Source organism: Piliocolobus tephrosceles, chromosome 4, assembly GCF_002776525.5.
Source record: "Piliocolobus tephrosceles isolate RC106 chromosome 4, ASM277652v3, whole genome shotgun sequence".
NCBI classification, from domain to species: domain Eukaryota; kingdom Metazoa; phylum Chordata; class Mammalia; order Primates; family Cercopithecidae; genus Piliocolobus; species Piliocolobus tephrosceles.
This window is the reverse complement of record NC_045437.1, coordinates 7123690-7142294: the sequence shown is the minus strand read 5'-3', so window position 1 is coordinate 7142294 and position 18605 is coordinate 7123690. Positions and strand designations below refer to the sequence as shown.

The 18605-nt window shown below is 46.0% G+C and overlaps 1 protein-coding gene across 1 annotated transcript in view; it reads right to left on the bottom strand.

Moving 5' to 3' along the window:
- Positions 1 to 18605, bottom strand: part of ADCY2 (adenylate cyclase 2) — a 423616-nt gene that overhangs the window by 25342 nt on the left and 379669 nt on the right. Inside the window, exons 19-20 of the mRNA XM_023218241.3 lie at positions 15000 to 15084; positions 9638 to 9796 (exon numbers count right to left, since the gene is read on the bottom strand). Of these exons, the coding sequence (XP_023074009.1) occupies positions 9638 to 9796; positions 15000 to 15084 (244 nt within the window). The remainder of the gene's footprint in view (positions 1 to 9637; positions 9797 to 14999; positions 15085 to 18605) is intronic.

Here is an 18605-nt window from a genome sequence, read left to right as displayed (position 1 = left end):
AAGGTTTGGTGGCACCTCAGAGGAACTGCTCTTCCCAGTGAGATCCCGTCACAAACCCATCAGAGCCAGGGCAACCCAACTGAAAGCCACAACAGTTTTGAGAAAAAGATAGACTCATGGTTCTCAGGACCAGCCACTCTATAATCCCTACTACTGCCTCAAAATCTGTACAAAGCACGTGAACAATGAAATCAAGGTTTTCTTTTCTATTTTGTGCTCAATGTGATCGTGCTGGTTTCTTGTGCAGAATTGTATTTTCTCTCTCTCTGCAAAGTTGCCTTTGTGAACACTCATATCCTTGGTAGGCAGCCTATGACAGCCAAGGCATGGGGCTGACAATGCTGACTGCAGTCACGGGGTCAGAGAACAGGGATACATGAGTTAAAAATGTCAGTTTTATAAAAGTGGTATAAACTCCACTGACATCCCTGTACTTGAGGAAATGGGTGCATCTAGCAAGGGGAGGACATATTTCCTTCCCTTCCTCCCTCCTTTCTTCCTTTCCTCTCCTCTCCTCTCCTTTCCTTTCTTGTTGAGACAAAGTCTCACTCTATTGCCCACACTGGAGTGGGATGGCATGATCTCGGCTCACTGCAACCTCCACCTCCTGAGTTCAAGCAATTCTCCTCCCTCAGCCTACTGAGTAGCTGGTATTACAGGTACGCACCACCATGCCCAGCTAATTTTTTTATTTTAGTAGAGACAGGGTTTCACCATGTTGGCCAGGCTGGTCTCGAACTCCTGACCTCATGATCCACCCACCTCAGCCTCCCAAAGTGCTAGGATTACAGGCGTGAGCCACCGCACCTGGCTGAGGACATATTATCTATATCCTGCATTTCCCCGCTCTCTGCTGACACTGACCAGAGTGCTCTTTGGGGAATGACAATGATGACAAGAATAAGCACAGTAATAGCCAGCACTTACTGAACACTCACCACATGGTAGGATGGGCACTTCTCTGAACACTTTATGTGCATGCTCCATCCAGAATGGAGAACAGGGGAAGACAGAAGAGGCTATGAGGCAGGACAGCTTCCTATTAGCTGCATCGCGCTCCCTGAATACTCAAACCTGGCTTTCCTCCTGTGGATGTTTTCATGGGTTTTTGGAAGACTCCCTGTCATTTCGCCCATCCCTGGACATCCTCCGACCCTTGAGTCTTCCATGATGGAGGCCGTGTGCATCACTCCTGCTCCTTGCTACTCTCTCAGGTCTGGGCCTTCGGGCTATTTCTTCAAGTTTCTCTGCCAAGGTCTCTTCACCCTCCCTCCTGTCCCCCCAGGCAGCTCTGTAACATTGGATCTAAAACAACCCTACACCAATTCTCTTTTTCTTGTTTGGTCCTTTAGCAACACTCAGCTTTGCTGTGCAAACAACTGACAGTCCAACCATGTACCAAGCCACAGCTCCCCTACCCTGTGTCCCCAGATGCCCCATCAGCACCTGTGCTCAGCATTTCCAAGTGTCAGAACCTGCCTGCCATCCGTGTACCCCAGTTGGAGATGCTTCCCAGAACCACTCAGAGACTGAAGTCATGGGGTGTGTCCAGGCTGAGCAGTGCTGGCCTGTTCACAAGGCTGGAGGTGAGGGGGGATCCCCACCTTCCCCTTTAGGATGGCCTCATCCCCACTACATTCTGTCCAAACCCTCTTTCAATCTTTAGTCTTCTGGCCAATTCATAAGCTCCCTGCAGGTCAAGGAAGGCTTTTGTAAGCTCTGCACTCTGCTTGACACCTCCTTTGGAGTAAGAGAGCAAGTGTCTCTTCGTGTCACAGGCTGAAGTTCTCTTTGAATTTACACACACATGTTACACACACGTGCCCTATCAAAGGGCCTGCTGTGTGCCAGGCTTCATATCAGGTGTTAGGGACACAGAGAAAAACAACACAAGCCCTGCACTCAGGGAGCTTAAAGTCTAGGTGGAGAGACAGAGAAAATCAAGGAAACATAATAAAGCGTAATTGGTGCTGTGGGCCCAGGTGTGGAGGCGTCTGGGGCTGTTCATTGAGGTGGGCACGGGGGATGGAGTGCTCTAGAAAACATTCAAAGCTGCCACTGGCACTCAGGTCTCCCACCTTCCAGAGCAGACTGGTGCTTCGTCTCACTGACTCGGGCTGCATAGAGGCTTTGGATCGTCCACGTTTTCCGAGTTGACCTATAGGGGAAGCGTTAAGCACCTGGTGTCCCCAGCTATCAGTTAATGCCTAATTTACTCAGGGGAGTCAAATGACTGGAAAGTACAGAAGCGTCTATTGCAACCCCAGGGGCATGCTAGCCTGACCCTCCTGCAGAGGACACTTGGGCATAGAGCTTTAAGCTTAGTGCTGTTGAAGGATCTGCCCGGTTGTCACTGGGAGGGCTTTCAACAGTAGAAAGGGAGGTGCTGTTTGCACACGAGGGGCATTTCCCAAATTTCTGTGGTGGCACCCGTGGCTCGTGTGGCTTGTTTCGATCAGGCATTGGCTCTCTCTGAATGAAGCTGTCTGGCTCACAATCCTCTATCACCCGGAGACTTGACTCAGGGTCAATTTGGTGACAAAATGCAGTCTTCTCCCCAAGTGATGAGAGCTGGCTTTGATGCCCATTGAAGGGGCTTTTCAGAAATGTTCCTGCCACACACAGAGGTGGGGAGAACAGGCTTCCAAAACAGAGAAGGCTCCCATCTGGGTGCACAGAACTCTCGGGATGAGCTTGAGGGTTGTGTGGGCTGAATCTGGCCATGAGAGTTAACAGCTGATGGAGAAACTTCGGGAAGTTTTAAGTAACACAAGTGCTCAGGAGAAGGAAGAGGCACTGCAAAGCCTGCGCAGACACAAGCAGTCAGGTCTATGCCCAAGCACAGGCCTATGAGCACTTCTTCACTGAAATAAAACCTTTTCAGAATTGATTGTTACAGTAATTACATCATTCTTGACTCCCTATTTCTGAAGGGAAATTAATTTCCTTTGTTGACTGATGCAGTGGGTAGGAGAGTAAAAATGACATGATCTGTTAATGCAGGTCTTGGCATAAGCTGTGCCATTTTCCAAGGATTGTTCCAGAAGCCATGGAGTGGAGGCTATCCAAAGACCCCCTGCCCCGGACTCAAAAAGTCATCAGCAACCACAGGTTGTGCCACAGAGAGGACTGGAACTGCCTGCCTGGTCTCTCCCAGAGCCCTGGCCCGTCGGTTTTGGTCCCAGGAGGCCGTTCATCCTCAGGGCAGTGATTCTGCCGGGAAGCAGCCTCCATCCTGTTTATGCATGAAGTATTTCACTAGTGAAGTCAGAAAGGATGCAGGCGTAAGCTGATCCCACACAGGGAAATAAACATGACTTCAAGTCCTCTTCTTTTTTTTTTTTTTTTGGCTTAGAGGTAGACCTTGTTGTATTGTGTCTTGCTTTACTGCAGTGCACAGATATTGTGTCTTTCACAAAGTGAATGCTCCCTCGACCAAGTCTACTGGCACCATTTTCCCAAGAGCATGTGCTCCTTTTGTGTGTCCATGTCAGCATTTTTTGCAACAAAGTATTTTAAAGTTAAGGTATGTACTTTTTTTTTACACCTAATGCTATTGAATACTTAATACATACAGTATAGTGTATGTAAACATAACCTTCATATGTGCTGGGAAAGCAAAAATTTGTGACTCGCTCGATAGTGATATTCACTTGATTGCAGAGGTCTGGAACCGAACCGGCAACATTGGTGAAGTATAGCTATATTTACTTTTGCCAAAGTCTTGTTTTCCTGTATTATTTCCAGGAGACTCACAGAGCAGTATCATGGAGAGTTTAGTGGAAATGGATTAGTGTGGGTATTAGATGCCGGGGTAACCTCCACAAAGGGGCTGAGGGTCTGCCCCCATCCACCCGACGCCCCAGAAGCCTCCCTTGGAGCCTCTGCATTCAGAGGCACTGAGCACTCAGCATCAGGGCTTGGCCTACCCTGCTGAGAGGGGGCTGAGAAGGCAGACACTGCCCACAGTGCTTTTTATGCAATGCCAGGAACGGGGTGAAGTGATTACATTGGGTTTTGTTTTCCACTTTATTCAGGCTCTAAAAACGTTGGGCAAGAGCCCTTGCTGAAAGCTTTTAATCAATTCCCAGGGGCAGTGATTCTCAAGCTTTGCATGAATCTGGGATATTTGCTTAAAAGATAGCTGACAGTATTTACTACATGCCATGCACAGTTCTAAGAGCTTCATCTAAATTATTGCTTCAAAAATTGGTAGTGGTCTCTGAGAGGATTCTGAGGCCCCACAGCCAAGAGGTGCCAGGGCTGGACCAGATGCTTTGCTCTCAGTCACATCGCAGGGCCTAGGAGGTCAAGAAAGGCTTGTGTGGGGATCAGGAATAGCATAGCCGTTTAGCAGGTGCGGCAGGTGGTCCTTCACTTTGAGAAGCGCTGTTCTTGTCTGCAGGGACTTCTTTGGTCCTAGCATCAGCCACCTCTGCCATGCAGGTTCAGTAGGGGGTAGGGCTTCTGTTTGGGGAAACCTTAGCGAGGGAGAGAGCTCAGGCAGGATGTCACTGTGTGGTCCTGACACCGTAGAGGGGACAGAAACCTTGGTAACAGCTACACTCTTAAACAGCATGGGCACCGTTATCATTCATCTGTGCAAGGCCACGCAATGTTAGCCCCACCTGGCCTGGGATTGCAAGGTTAATATTACATCATCAGGTCAAGGAGATAGATTCTTCTGTCCAGTGAGGAGGCTACTTTAGGGCAGCAGGGTCCAATGGCCATAGGAGACATTCCACAGAAGGGAGGGGCACGACTTTGCGATGCTTTATGCACACAGGTGGCTCTCCTTATAACACCCTCGCTATGTGTTTTCAGAAACAAACAAAACATCAACAAAACTCTCCCTTTCTGAGACTCACTGTGGGAACTCTGAGAACTTTTGGCAGGGGGCTGGTGCCTCTCTTTCTAGCTCAGGCCCTTTGTGTGGGCTCTGTTTTGCATGCAGTGCTGTTCCCATGGGGACCGAAGCCTCCAGAATCTCCCCACACTCATTGTTTCGGCAACTGGCTATCAAACCTCCCCTGGAGGAGTACAGGGTCCTTGAGGAGACAGCATGCGGCTGCTCTGATTGTGGTGCGGTTTGGGGGCTCCTTTTCATAGTTTAGTCCCCAAGTCTTACATTGGCTGCTAGAGTAGCCATCACCCCCACTGCTTACCCTATTAGACAGAAATTGGCCGTAAAATTTGAAATGTTATAGCCAAAGGAAGATCTGCATTGTGTGATTAAATACAGAGAACCCTGCAGCCCGCCAGCCTAGCTGAATGACACGATCATTTCATTTCCCAGCACCATAGTGGGAATGATGATGCCCTGATTTAAGGTTCAGTGTCCACTCTTCTCCCTTCCAGAGAACGATGTCAGGTCAGTAGCAAAAGTGCAAGCCTGCCATGCAGGAATCACTGGCCTTGAGCATAATTCAAACACTCTTGGTGTGCCTGTTATGGAACGGGGAGGCATCTGTGCTGGTCTGAGTCTGAAGAGCTCTGAAACCGAGCTCTTTCATTTTCCTACAGGGCTGTATGCTGCCCTCAGTCAGGTGCAGATTTGAGGACCCTATGTTTCCTGAATGAAGGAAGGAACTATCTTCAGGAGCTGCAACTGGCAGCTTGGTGAACAGGCACTGACCATCTGCAGGGGGATTTATTTCAATGCTTAAAGACAGGTCCCTGTGTACACATAGGGCCACAGTGGCTGTGATGACACCTCCAAGGAGTTCACCTTCTTTATTTGACAAATACATAAACAAAGCCCAGAGCTGGCTTCATCTAAATGTTCCCATTCCTGCTTTGTTCCTGAAAAGTTTCCAAGCTGCCCTTGCAGTGAGGCAGTGCCAAAACCAGGGCTCACCCCAGGTGCTGAGTCCCCACTCCGGGCTCCTATTAGGCCGTGCTGCCTGCCCCACTACTCAGCCTTACACCATGGAGCTCGCAGGGTGGTGAATGCTACAGGAGACACTGTGTGTCTTTTTTGTTGTTGTTGCTGTTCAGATGGAGTCTCGTACTGTTGCCCGGGCTGGAGTGCAAAGGTGCGATCTCAGCTCACTGCAATGTCTGCCTCCTGGGTTCACGTGATTCTCCTGCCTCAGCCTCCCTACTAGCTGGGATTACAGGCACATACCACCATACCCGGCTAATTTGTTTTTGTATTTTTAGTAGATACGGGGTTTCACTACGTTGGCTACTCTCGAACTCCTGACCTAATGATCCGCCCGCCTTGGCCTCCCAAAGTGCTGAGATTACAGGCATGAGCCACCGCGCCCGGCTGACGCTGTGTGTCTTTAACCCAACAGCAGCACTCCTTAGGAGACTCGGAGGAAAATGTCATGTCACCCTCAGGAGCACCAGAGGGCTGTGCAGTGGCAGGAAGGTCCCTGGTACACAGCAGGGCCACAGGGGAAGTGGAGGAGTCACTGTGAGCTGCCGACACCCGCACTTGGCTGCTGTCTTCCCTCTCACGCTCACCCCACCTGTGCGGATGTGGGCCCCGTGCACGTCTCTGTGAAATGCCCGCCTCACCCGGGGGACAGCAGTGCGAAGGCACCATGCAGATGTCCCTCAGCCTCCCTTCTGCAACTGGAAGGCAAGGCACCATGCTTCCTGTTTTACGGATGAGGACGGCGAGGTTCGGACAGGGAAGTAACTAGCTCACGTTCACAGCAACAGACAATGTTGGAAGTAAGATTTGAGGCCGCACTGTGTAGTCCTAGGTTTTATCCTCCTTCCCCATCTTGCCTTTCCTTATTATTTCCAAGGCGGGTAACTGTATTCTGATGCTTGCTTAGAATAAGCTGAGCAAACAGGAAAGAGTGGAGAGAACCTGCTGCTTCCGGAGGGCTGGCCCAGGAAGGCTGTCAGGACCACGAGAGAGGGCTCTGCAGGGCTGTGAGGCTGAACCCTGGGCCAGGGTACCTTCTGTGCTCCCCACTGACCTTCACAGAGCTTCTCAAGCTCCAGAGCTTTCCTCTGAGCCCATGTCCAGGAAGGGACCCTCCTATCAGCTCCCAAATTCTTTTTAAGATTTTTATATTTATTTATTTATTTTGAGACGGGGTTTCACTCTTGTTGCTGAGGCTGGAGTGCAATGGCGTGAACTCGGCTTGCTGCAACCTCTGCCTCCAGGTTCAAGCAATTCTCCTGCCTCAGCCTCCAGAGTAGCTGGGATTACAGGCACCCGCCACCACGGCCAGCTAATTTTTAAAAATTATTTATGTATTTATTTAATTTTTATTTTTAGTAGAGATGGGGTTTCTCCATATTGGCCAGGCTGGTCTTGAACTCCTGACCTCAGGTGATCCACCCGCCTTGGCCTCCCAAAGTATGGGATTACAGGCGTGAGCCACCACGCCTGGCCTCAGCTCCCTTATTCATCTCCCTTTGCTCTCCTCCTGCCTGCAGCAGTGAGCTCTTCTCAGGTCTTGAATTAGGCACTTTCCTGGTGCCTATGGAAAAGTAGCCCCTTAGAGCCTGAAATGTTCTCTCCCTGTTCCTCTCTCCCCCCTGGCCCCCTTCTCTCGGCTAGTTTCTAGCACTTTCTTTCCAGATTCAGAAGCCACTTCCTCATGGTGGCAGCCTTTCTGGAGTACCATATTTACACCCCAGTGTCCTTGGAGATAACGGGATCCTATCCCCAGGAGGCACCCAGGGAGGATGAGGCCACCTCTAATCCCACTCATCTCTGTATCCTGGGCCACCACCAGCCTGGCTACAGGGCAGGGGAAACATGGGGACCTTGTTGAATTTAAAAATGGGATGGACACTCTTGTTAATGGGAACAGAGGGCCCCTTAATAGACACTGTGATTTTATTACTTGTGATCAATAGGAAAATCGGGTGCTAAAGAACCCACCAAGAGAAGAAACAGGAAAGCCTGCAGGCCATGAGACTTGCTGTGTAGCCCTGGAAGGCCCACTGTGCCCTGAACGTTTCCAGGAAGACGAAAGTGGTGATGTCTAGCAGCTCATCTGCCACCTGGCGCCTTATTCTTAACGCCAACTTCAAATCTGCTACAGAAAAATACTGTTCCAAGGCTCCTCACTGCAGGTTCCTTTGTGTTCTGGTATCATCAGGTTGAGCTTATCCATTACGGAGTGCATGCGTCTACAGGTGACCCCGCCTCTTTCACATACACACTCCCAAGCCTCAGTGAAAATGTCCTAAGAACAGGGGTTACACCTCTGAAAAAAAAAATCTCAGAACCCCAAACTCACTAAAAATTAAGCTTGGTAAATGAGTCGTGCAAAAAACTGCCTGCTTTCCCACGTGGATGGCTGCAACGTAGAAGGGCCACGGAGCACCCTAGGTGGCCTCCCTCACAACTGCTCAGCAAAACATTCCTTGTGGGCCCTGAAATCTTTCAGAATAGACACTCCCCCCAAAAAACTAACCAGAAATCAGAGTTCTGTTGACTCTTACCCTGGCAATGCAAATTAATAGCTGATCTTCACAGGTACTGGACAAAGACAAGACCAGAAATCATCCCTAGGCCCAAGTAGAGGAAGGCATAATGGGCTTTTCCTGACTGCTCTCTTTTCACATGTAAAATGCGGTTTCAATGAGCACTAATCAAGCCTCACAAGAAAGTAACCACCTCCCGTCTACCCCACTTCTCTTTTTATTCCTTTTCCTCCTTCCCCTACTGTGCACTCTTTCCCCTTTCAGTATTGAAGTCCTCAAAACTCTCTTTGGGAAAAGCACAGGGCACGAATCCTTGTGTAACTTGTGTTTCTTTTTCCTGGGCACCATCCTCATCCTTGGAAAATAAACCTCTAACCTGATGGAGACCCATCTCAGACACTTCTTGGTTTACACATCTCAGACATCTGGGAAACGCCACAAGAACCGAGCACAGGGCTTTGCGTACTGCGGACGTTCAGATACATGTTTCTTACGTTAAGTCCAAATGTAGACACATCTGCTTTCTCTTGCACTTCAGCAATATTAAAGACATCTCACAACATCTCTCTTCAAAAGCCATTTCAATATTTAACTGACATTGTAGTCTTTTCAACTCTAGCTAATCCATTCGGATAAACCCTCCATGAAATTCCTATTTCCATCCATTCGAATGGATGGACTCAAGTCTTTGGTCTGCTCTTGTGTAGGTAACTCCTAAACGCCGTCACACTCACTGTGTATCTGATATCTTTGAAATTCTAAGAGCCTTGGAAGGCTCTCAGGGAAGCTGAGTGCGGGGAAACCGTGGGCATGTGGGAGGTATGGCTTAACTTTGCCTCTTGGTTTGAGCCTCCATCGCGTGCTGGTAAGGCAGGCCTCCTCCCACACTGGGGAGAGAGCAGTGGCTACTTTGGAGGTATATTTGGGTCCCTAGTGCCTCATAATGGACATTCAGAACTTTACATGATTGGGGAAAAAATCTTCTTGAATAATGAATCCACCTCCAAATTCAGACTTTTAGAGGTCATTCTAACCCACTATTCTCAACCGATGTCTCTACCACCAATCAATATCTTCTTGAAAACTGAACAATTCAAGCCAGTCTTGGCCATTTTGAACGCTCGGATGTGCGAAGTGCTGCAGCCTTTATGTCACTGAAGAAGCTTTCAGCCCTCACCCAGGTCATCACGTCACCCAGCCCCAGCGCCCAGCCCCCAGCCCCGCCTGGTCTGACCTCATTCTTCAGGCTCCTGGCCAGGAAGTGCTCAGCGACGTGCGCGGGAAGCACGTTCTCCAGCAGCACACGGTTCAGGTTCTCCATGGTCTCTATCTCCTCCCGCTCTTTTTTGAACTTGTTCTTCCATAAGAAGTCTAACCTACAGTAATATTCATTCTGTTACAAGAGGACACAGAGGTGAAGAAACAATAGGCATCTTGTCCTGCCAGAGAGTGGAGGTTTTAAAGAGAAAACAAAAAGAACAAAATGAAACCCAAAAAAAGAACCCCCAAACAGAACTACCACCCCTCCCTACAAAGCCCTCGGTGTCCCTGCAATGTCCTTCAGTCCACCTCTGACATGGATTTGCAAAAAACAAGAACCAGCCTCAGAAACAGGGAAATCAGCTATATGGAGGCTTCAACTCAAAGTGCCATTAAAGCTTCCTGCAACGTTATGCTACTAAAAGATGGCTCAAATTATTTTTTGAAAAGAGGCATTGTAGGATATAAATGATGAATAAAAAATGAAGAATACCTCAGTAGAGAGAGTGCATTTTTTGATGATTTGAATAAAAACTGTATTGTTCGTTTATGGCAGTTTGCCTTTAGCATTTGTAAATTAGTTTTTCCCTAACACAAATTGTGTAACTATGTAATCATTGTAAAATATGGATTTTTTTCCACTTGGGATTGTGTTGTTCTGACAGAATGCCATTCATTACATTTAGAGAAAAGTTCATTTTGATATTAATTAAGATAGTGCCTGCTAGTAAAAACCTGTATTCATGCTTTATAATGTATTAAAATATAACATATTTTAAAAGTAGTTATTATTAACACTGTAGGAATGGAGAGGCCCAATTACTGACCAAGAGTCTTTTGGGTCTTGCCATCATTTTGTGCCTCCTATGATGTAAATAATTTAATATAACGAAATGGACTTGAATGGATCCTCCTGTAATAGAAAGGCTTAGTGGAGAGTGTGAATTTCACACAGATAGTCACCTATTGACAAACAAATGCAAAGAAGAGCTAACTGCAAGTTTTTGGTTTGCTTTGTTGAGTTGATTAATTCTACCAATGACAAGTACAAAGTAAAACAAAACACACACACACATGCACACAGATGGCCTCTCATGCACAAATGAGAATTTAAAAAGTTTAAAATCCACATTTTGAAATTTGAAAGAAAAATGATTTTTCATTAGTTAGGTTTGATTCAAATTATCTGTCATACATTAGGAAAACTCCTCCTCCTCTGGTGTGGTGTTTACATTTATCTCATGTAGTCAGGCATTTTCAAAAACTGCAAAAAAGATATTTTAAAAGTTTGTTTATATTTAGCCAGGATGGTGGCTCATGCCTGTAATCCCAGCACTTTGGGAGGCCAAGGTGGGTGGGTCACTTGAGGTCAGGAGTTTGAGACCAGCCTGGACCACCTGACAAAATCCCATCTCTACTAAAAATACAAAAATTAGCCGGACCTGGTTGTGCATGCCTGTAATCCCAGTTACTTGGGAGGTTGAGACAGGAGAATCACTTGAACCCAGGAGGTAGAGATTGCAGTGAGCTGAGATTGAGCCACTGCACTCCAGTCTGGGAAACAGAACCAGACTCTGTCTCAAAAAACGAAAACAAAATCCCCAAAATAAAAGTTTGTTTATATTTAAAGTTTCACGTTCATGCCAGATTTTCTACACCATGGACTGATAGAAATTATGCTGTACAGTGACTAGAAAAGTCTTCCTACTTGAAGAACGGATTAAAAAAAAAATAAATCAGGGATGTGTGTGGCTTCAAACTAAAATGATAGATGCAACCAGTGGTAGGGGCTTGGGGAAGACACAGGTGCACTTAAAATTAGACAAAAGTGAAGCATGAGATGAAACCTCCTCCAAGGGAGCAGTTAAGGCAGCAAGTCCAACCCAAGTGAGCATGAAAGGTTTCCGTACGCCATGCTAGGATGTTGCTCAGGTTTTCAGAGCCATTGTTATTGCATAACAGATAAGCATTTTGTAAGTCTCCTACTAAAAAATAATCACAGTATTTTGGAATCAGCTGCACTGAACTGAAATGACATTTTGCCAAATCAATCTATCTATCTATCTATCTATCTATCTATCTATCTATCTATCTACCTACCTACCTACCTTTCTATTCGCCAAATCTATCCATCTATCAATCATCTTTCACCTTCCCAAACAATGCAATCTGTTTCGAATCCTCTGCCTTCTGTGTAAGTAGCTGGCACATTAGCAACTCGTACGCAGGGCCCCCTCAAAAAAGACTTAAAAAATCCCCAATCAAATGGAATGCACTGAATAATAATCCTCCAAAAGATAGTTCCAAGTCCTAATATTTCTTATTTATGAATGTGATCTGATTTGGAAATAATGTCTTTGTGGATATGATTCAGTTAAAGATCTCAAGATAATCTCATCCTGGACCTAGGGTCGGCCCTAAACCTGAAGACGGGTGTCCTTACAAGAGAAAGGAGGCTGGGATTTGACTCAGAGACACGGTGGGAGGCCATGCGCAGGCGTCTAGCAGAGGCCAGGATGAAGTCCCTGCCTGGGTGACTCAGAGGGAGGGCAGTGCCGCAGAGGAGACAGAGGATTCTGTGTGAGGAGAGGAACTGGGAGAGACACGCAAGCTTCCTCAGCTTTGAGAGCCTCCCATTCCTTGGATTGCCACCCACCTCTCGGATTCTGCCTGGGGCTACTCTACAGGTTTTCAGGGGCCCAGATCCCATGAAGAGAAGCAGAATTTGCTTTTCATTGGCTTTATCAACAATGAATGAGACAGCAGGAAGAGCACGGGTGAATCCTCCAGGACATGCCTGGGACCCCATGACCCTCCCTGCTGGGGCTCGCATCTAGCACAGCCTCGAGGGCAGTTCTGGGCTTTTTCTGGTTCTGAAAACAACCTGAGGAACTGGAGGGCTTCGCATCTTTCTACATGGACAGAAGAACCAGTCACTGGGCTGGAGTACAGGGCAATTGGTGACCCTGGACATTCTTAGGTTCTAAGCTCTCCTACAAAACAATAGCTTCATTTTGAGGTCATGTAGACTGTCCCCTGGTTTTATAGTATAAATGTACCCACCTCAGTGTGCTGCTGTGTAAGCTCTGGTGAGACACCAAGCTTCTTTCTTTTTCAAAAGAGACCCCTGAGTTGGCTAACACATCTATCATAAACTAGACTTTAGTACAGCAAGTAGCACTGTACCTGTTGCATAAGAGACATGTAATGTTTTTGTCAAGGCTACTTAGATACCTAAAGCAATATTTAGTATCCTGATTTGCTCAGAAACCAAACACATCTCCATCATTTCAAAAAAGATGGTCATGGAGCAGGACGAATAACAATCAAAATAGGTTGCAAAATGCAGGTACTATCATTTAATAAACCAATCAGGAAGTACAATAACTGAGGCCACAAATGCTTTACTTGTAGCACTTGAAAAATCTTATTTCCAGTATGGGGTGTTTTGTGATATACCTCCCCTCCTTTTGGGGGGAGTACTAAAGCACTGTGTCACAGACTTCAAAGTTCTTACCCAGAAGACCTGGGGCCTTAGTAAATCATTCACTCAATGATTTTGGATTGCAGGTCAGCCTCCTGGCTCACCTTGGTATTTCCCACGGTGTCTTATAGATTTGGTGATTTATAGCTGGTGTTAAAGAATGGTTATGAAGAATGATAAATCGTTTAGAGGAAGTAATAATTTTTCCAGGCCTCTAGATGTAAATATTACTTTTTGCTACATTAAAGACAAAAGTGGAATGACTCCCTATAAGACTGGTATCAAGCCAATTGTGTAAAATTAGTGCTCAATCATAATACTGAACACTTTTGATGATTTAGTTTAATTAGAGGGTAAGGGACCAACTGTCAGCCATTGGACTCAACCATAATCATGTAGTGGTACTGAATGTGGATCATCTCAATGACCAATAACAAAGTTGGGAGAATTTAACTGGATACTAGGTTCTTAAAGTTTGCTGCTGTGAAGGAATCTGAGTGATGATTCTAGCAGGAAAAAGCATCCCCAGCACAAAACGGAGAAACAGGTGACCCCATAGAGGGGATGGCTGCATTGTTTCCTGAGAAATGATCATCTAGGTGATACCCCTACGAAAGGAAGTGCGATTCTCTCAGGTTTAAATTTTAGGGTACTCAAGGGAGAGCATGCCTGCCATATGAGCGAGAGCAGAAAGATGGCCAGTCATGAGAAAAGAAAAATGGGTCGCAGGAGAAACCAGGGAAAAAGAACTGGACATGGTACAGGTTGTCAAAACTGCAAGCCAAAGAATGCAGAACAGAGAAACACAAGGTGGTGGGGTGGGAAGAAGGGACCTCAAACCGCTTTGCATCAGGACAGGACAGCACAGTGCTGGGGAGATGGATGAGGGCTGCATCATGGGCTCCTAGGGAGGAGGCAGCTCATTGCTTGGGAAGCGAGAGGAAGACAGTTGTCCCGGACTGCTGGCCTGACAGCCAGATCCAGACTCGGTCCAACTGACTATGCAATTCCTAACAGCTTTCTGGTGGGGAGAACTAGAAGTCAACTGGAAGCCAGAACCAAACTCGTAAGTATATAGTGTACCTCTTAGACACCAGACAGATTTAATTTAATTGGCATTGCTTCTTCATGGGTTCTTTCCAAATACATAAATCACTGCTGTTTGTTTGTTTCATGCCACCCTTCGTAGAACTTAAAACAGACTTTGGACGGGGCAGAGGTGCCTGGCTTCAGATGAGTCTTGTGGTCTTTGGGCAACTGTCTGTGTTGGAGGCAGAGGAAGAATAATTGTCTTTAAAAATCTTGCACCCCACAGCCTCTACTAGGAGACCAGAAGTGTTGGGGGACCAAAGAAGGAAGAACAGTTTCATTCGCAATGCAAAATAAAACTTTTTTAACAGGGGATCATATTTCTAGGAATGACTGCAAATGGCAGCAAAGGTATTCAGACCCGGTTCAAAGAAGCGTGCCACATATTTTGAAACGCAAATGAAAGCCCCAGTCAAGGGGATACTTTTTTTTTTTTTTTTTTTCAAATAGTGTCAGTTATTGAAGGAACACTTTTGTAGGCTTATAAAACCTACAAAATTTATTTTGAGATTTAACAGGAAATTAACTGATTAAAATTTCACCCATTCATAAAATTCGTCTTCTGTGGAAAAAAAGAAAGGTATTTTCCCTTTTGTCTATAAGCATCCATACCTTGTACTAACTGGGTTTGTCTTCAGTGATAACATGATTCTGATTCTTAGACATTTGTTTCCAAGAAGGTTAACTACAATGCACAGCACGGCACTATTAATACAGCACTTTAGAGAAGGTATATATATATATATATGTACAGACTTCTTACCTGTCTACCTAGAACAAGCAGTGTGATGAAGAATATGGAGAGAGACACAGAGCCCATGGTCTTCAGGTCTTTCCAAATGCCTGGTCTATTAAAAAACAGACAAACAGGTAACAACACAACAAAACAACACGCACGCAGGACTTAGAATTTGAATATCAACAAATGTCAGATTCTCTAGCGCCTGTCTACATCATATACCAGCCAAACACACGTTTCAAATCTCCTCCTAAACCCAGCTTGCATTAAAACAAACCAAAAATCCCTACTTTGAGGGCAGAGTAAAATGATACAGATTTCCTACTTTATATCAAGCTATACCAAATATAAAAAGAAGACATAAGAGTATGAACATTTTCTTTATACTTCTGGGATCAATATGGGTAATTGGATCTATGGTTTCTTCAACGTTTTCATTATTACTCTCAGAAAGAGACTGTATACTTGAAATGAATAATCACGTGAGGTATAAACACGAAGTAGGGAACTTAATTTCTGCAAGCTACTCTCACCTCTGATTTACACAGTTTCACATAACTTTCAAGCAGTCATCCAATCTTATTCACTCTTTCACATGATTTTGTATCACAAAGGCATAACAGAGATGAAAATTCTGGGTACACTGCCCAAGTGACCTCAGGTTCAAATTGATAATAAATGACATCAGTCATTTACACCTGCCAAGATGTCATTGCACTGGGTAGGCTCCCCCAGTCCTCAGTATCACAGTCCAGGCAGTGAGCACCCACACATCCTTCAAATGCTGACATGTGAACATTTCCCATATAGGACTGTAACTAAGACCTGAAAAATAAAAGTGGATTATGCATGGACACCACGTCACATAATCAGCATAGATGGTATCTGATCAACTACAGACAGCAGGTCATCACTTTCCGCTTGTGTGTTGTCCTGGTGTTTTTATTTTTCCGGCTTCTCTGTGGGGGGTTCAAGGACACATGAGATAACAAGAGGCTTTGGTGTGGTATTAAAAAGCCCAGGTGGACTTTAAAGCAAGAGAGCCTGGGTTTGAATCCTGAGCTATGGGGCCTCGCACGAACCCCATTCAAACGTCACTTTCCCCATCAGTCAAAGGTGGGTACCAACCCCTATCCTGCAGGCTGTTTTAGCCACTACATTAAATATCTATATACCTGGCACAGAGCCTGACACATAGGAAACTCTTTCCAAATGGTACTTGTGATTTTTAACATTAATTACAGAATGATAAGGAAGGGGGGTGGGGTGGGGCTAAGAAACTAGAGAAAAAGATAAGGAAACACAGACTGGAGAATATTCTTAACAGAATGAAAGACTCAAGTGCAAAGAAAAGGTGGACTCCTGCAGGAATGAGGAAACAGAATTGCCTGGTCCCCATGGTTTATGGGCTTAGAGGCACAGATAACTCTCCAATAAGGTTGTGCTTGCATTAGGAGTTCTTTCCTCTCCACCAAACCTGCGGTGGATGGAGGAATCGGAGCTCGTGAAACTTAAGGAGGTCATCATTTCTCTCTGAGAATGGAGCTGGGGAGCAGAGCCGCCTTCCTGTGTCACTGGCATTGATTTTATAAAATGAAATCGCTCCTTTCTGAGCCTATGACTGCGGTGTCCAACAGCACAGATGAAGTGACCGATGGGTGCAGATGTTTAAAACCGATTCTGACTCTGACTTTCATGAATTTTAAACTCTTTTTACTCTATATTGACCATGCTCATGCTATATTGAATAGTGAAAGTGGCACCACACAGCTAACATCCTAAGAAGCTAGTGCAGGCTGAGTTTTTAATTTGCATGCTGCTTTGTGAACATCACATTACAATTCCAAGGGGCCAGAGAAAGCATCTATGACATCCCCTTCTTCCACCCACCACTCCCATAATTCCTAAACTAAGAGGAAATCTCAGGACAGGGTTTATAAGAGCTTCATCAGTGCAACAAATCAGAATGAAGTCCCCTTTGCATTTCTCACTAAAGGACCAGATGCCCCAAACATACAGAGCCAGCTCAGGCCCCTCTCACTGACAGAGAGACGTAGGTAGGACCCTCTCAGGCCATTCAAGACCTGGCTGGGTTTTCAGTTAATCAGACAGAAAATTCACACAAGCAACCTGTTGGAAGAAATCCTATCTGGGGAGTCCTTATATTAATGCATTGGAATCTTGGTTTATGGGGTAAGAATGCCCTGCTCCACCCATCTCCCAGATCTTGAGTCTTCCTGAGGAATAGCAGTGGGTGGAGGGGGAACTTGGAGGAAGCTAGACCAGCAGAGGCTCTCCCTGCAGGACTGGGGAGTGGATTTGAAAGTGCAGACCTAAATGGATCTCAGGAATCACGAGGCACCAGCAGCCCACAGAACCAACTGGCATACCAGTACACGGCTGCCTTTTTCTCTTCTGAAGTTCTCTGACAACTACTAGGAACTCCATCTGGCTTTTTTGGATTTCACTTGGATTTCTCAAGACTTCTTTCATTCCGTTAGCGAAAGAGAACTGCCAACTCCTACTGAAGGCCTTCTCTCTTGTGTGGGCCACCTGTGGATGGATGCTGTTAGGGTCCCCATGGTTTCAGTGACTTATTTCTCCACTGTAGATCGGTTCCTAGATCTCCTCACTCTTTGTGTGTCTGTGGGAAAGGTGGGAAGAAGGAGGGGCATGGAGCATGGTGGGAGACGGGAAGAGGTACAGTAAAATCCCAGGACATCTTTCTGGCAGAGTAGTCAGCTGTGTTGATCTCTGAATTAATTTCCTAGAGTTGCTATAATGAGGTAGCATAAACTAGGTGACTTAAAATAACAGAAATGTATCATCTCAGAGTTCTGGGGGCTAGAAGTCTGACAGTAGGATGTTCTCAGGGCCTTGTCCTTCTGAAACCCTTAGGGAATCCTTCCTTGCCTTGCTCTCACTTCAGGTGGTTTGCTGGCCACCACTGGCTTTTCTTAGTTTGCCACCACGTGGCTCCAATTCCTGCCTTCATCATCACATGGCATTCCTGCGTGTCTGTCTCTTCACCTGGCCATCTGCTTAGGAGGGCATCACTTACACTGGATTAGGGGTCACCCTCCTTCAGCATGACCTCATCTTAACTAATTCCACTTGCAATGATTCTATTTCCAAATAAGGTCACATTCTGAGACACTGGGGATTGAAGCTTTATAACTTCTTTTGGGGGACACAATTCAGCCCACCAATCAGGTCAGCTGTTTAGAGAAATATGAGCTGCACAGCTAGTTGGGTATGAGCTCTCTCTCTCTCTCCCCAACTCGCTCTCTCTCTCTCCCCTCCCTCTCTGTTTCTTTCTCTCTCCTTTATGTTTTAAGGATGATATCTACTTTGGACTCTCATGTGTTAGGGTGGTGCCATCACTGAGTTATGAAATAGGGAAGATATAGCTAATATAACTGAGAAAGTTTGTAACTCTATGATTTCCAACACAACGACAATGGTAGCCAAAATGTGATAGAACACACTTCCTTTCATATCTAAAAACCAGACACTGGGGACTCAGATGCTCACATGCCACACAGGCATCTGCAGTTGGCCCTCCGCCTGAGGTTGTTAATGGAGTAATCACTTTGCTTGTCAAGTTTCAGGAGTACGAAAGGACAACAC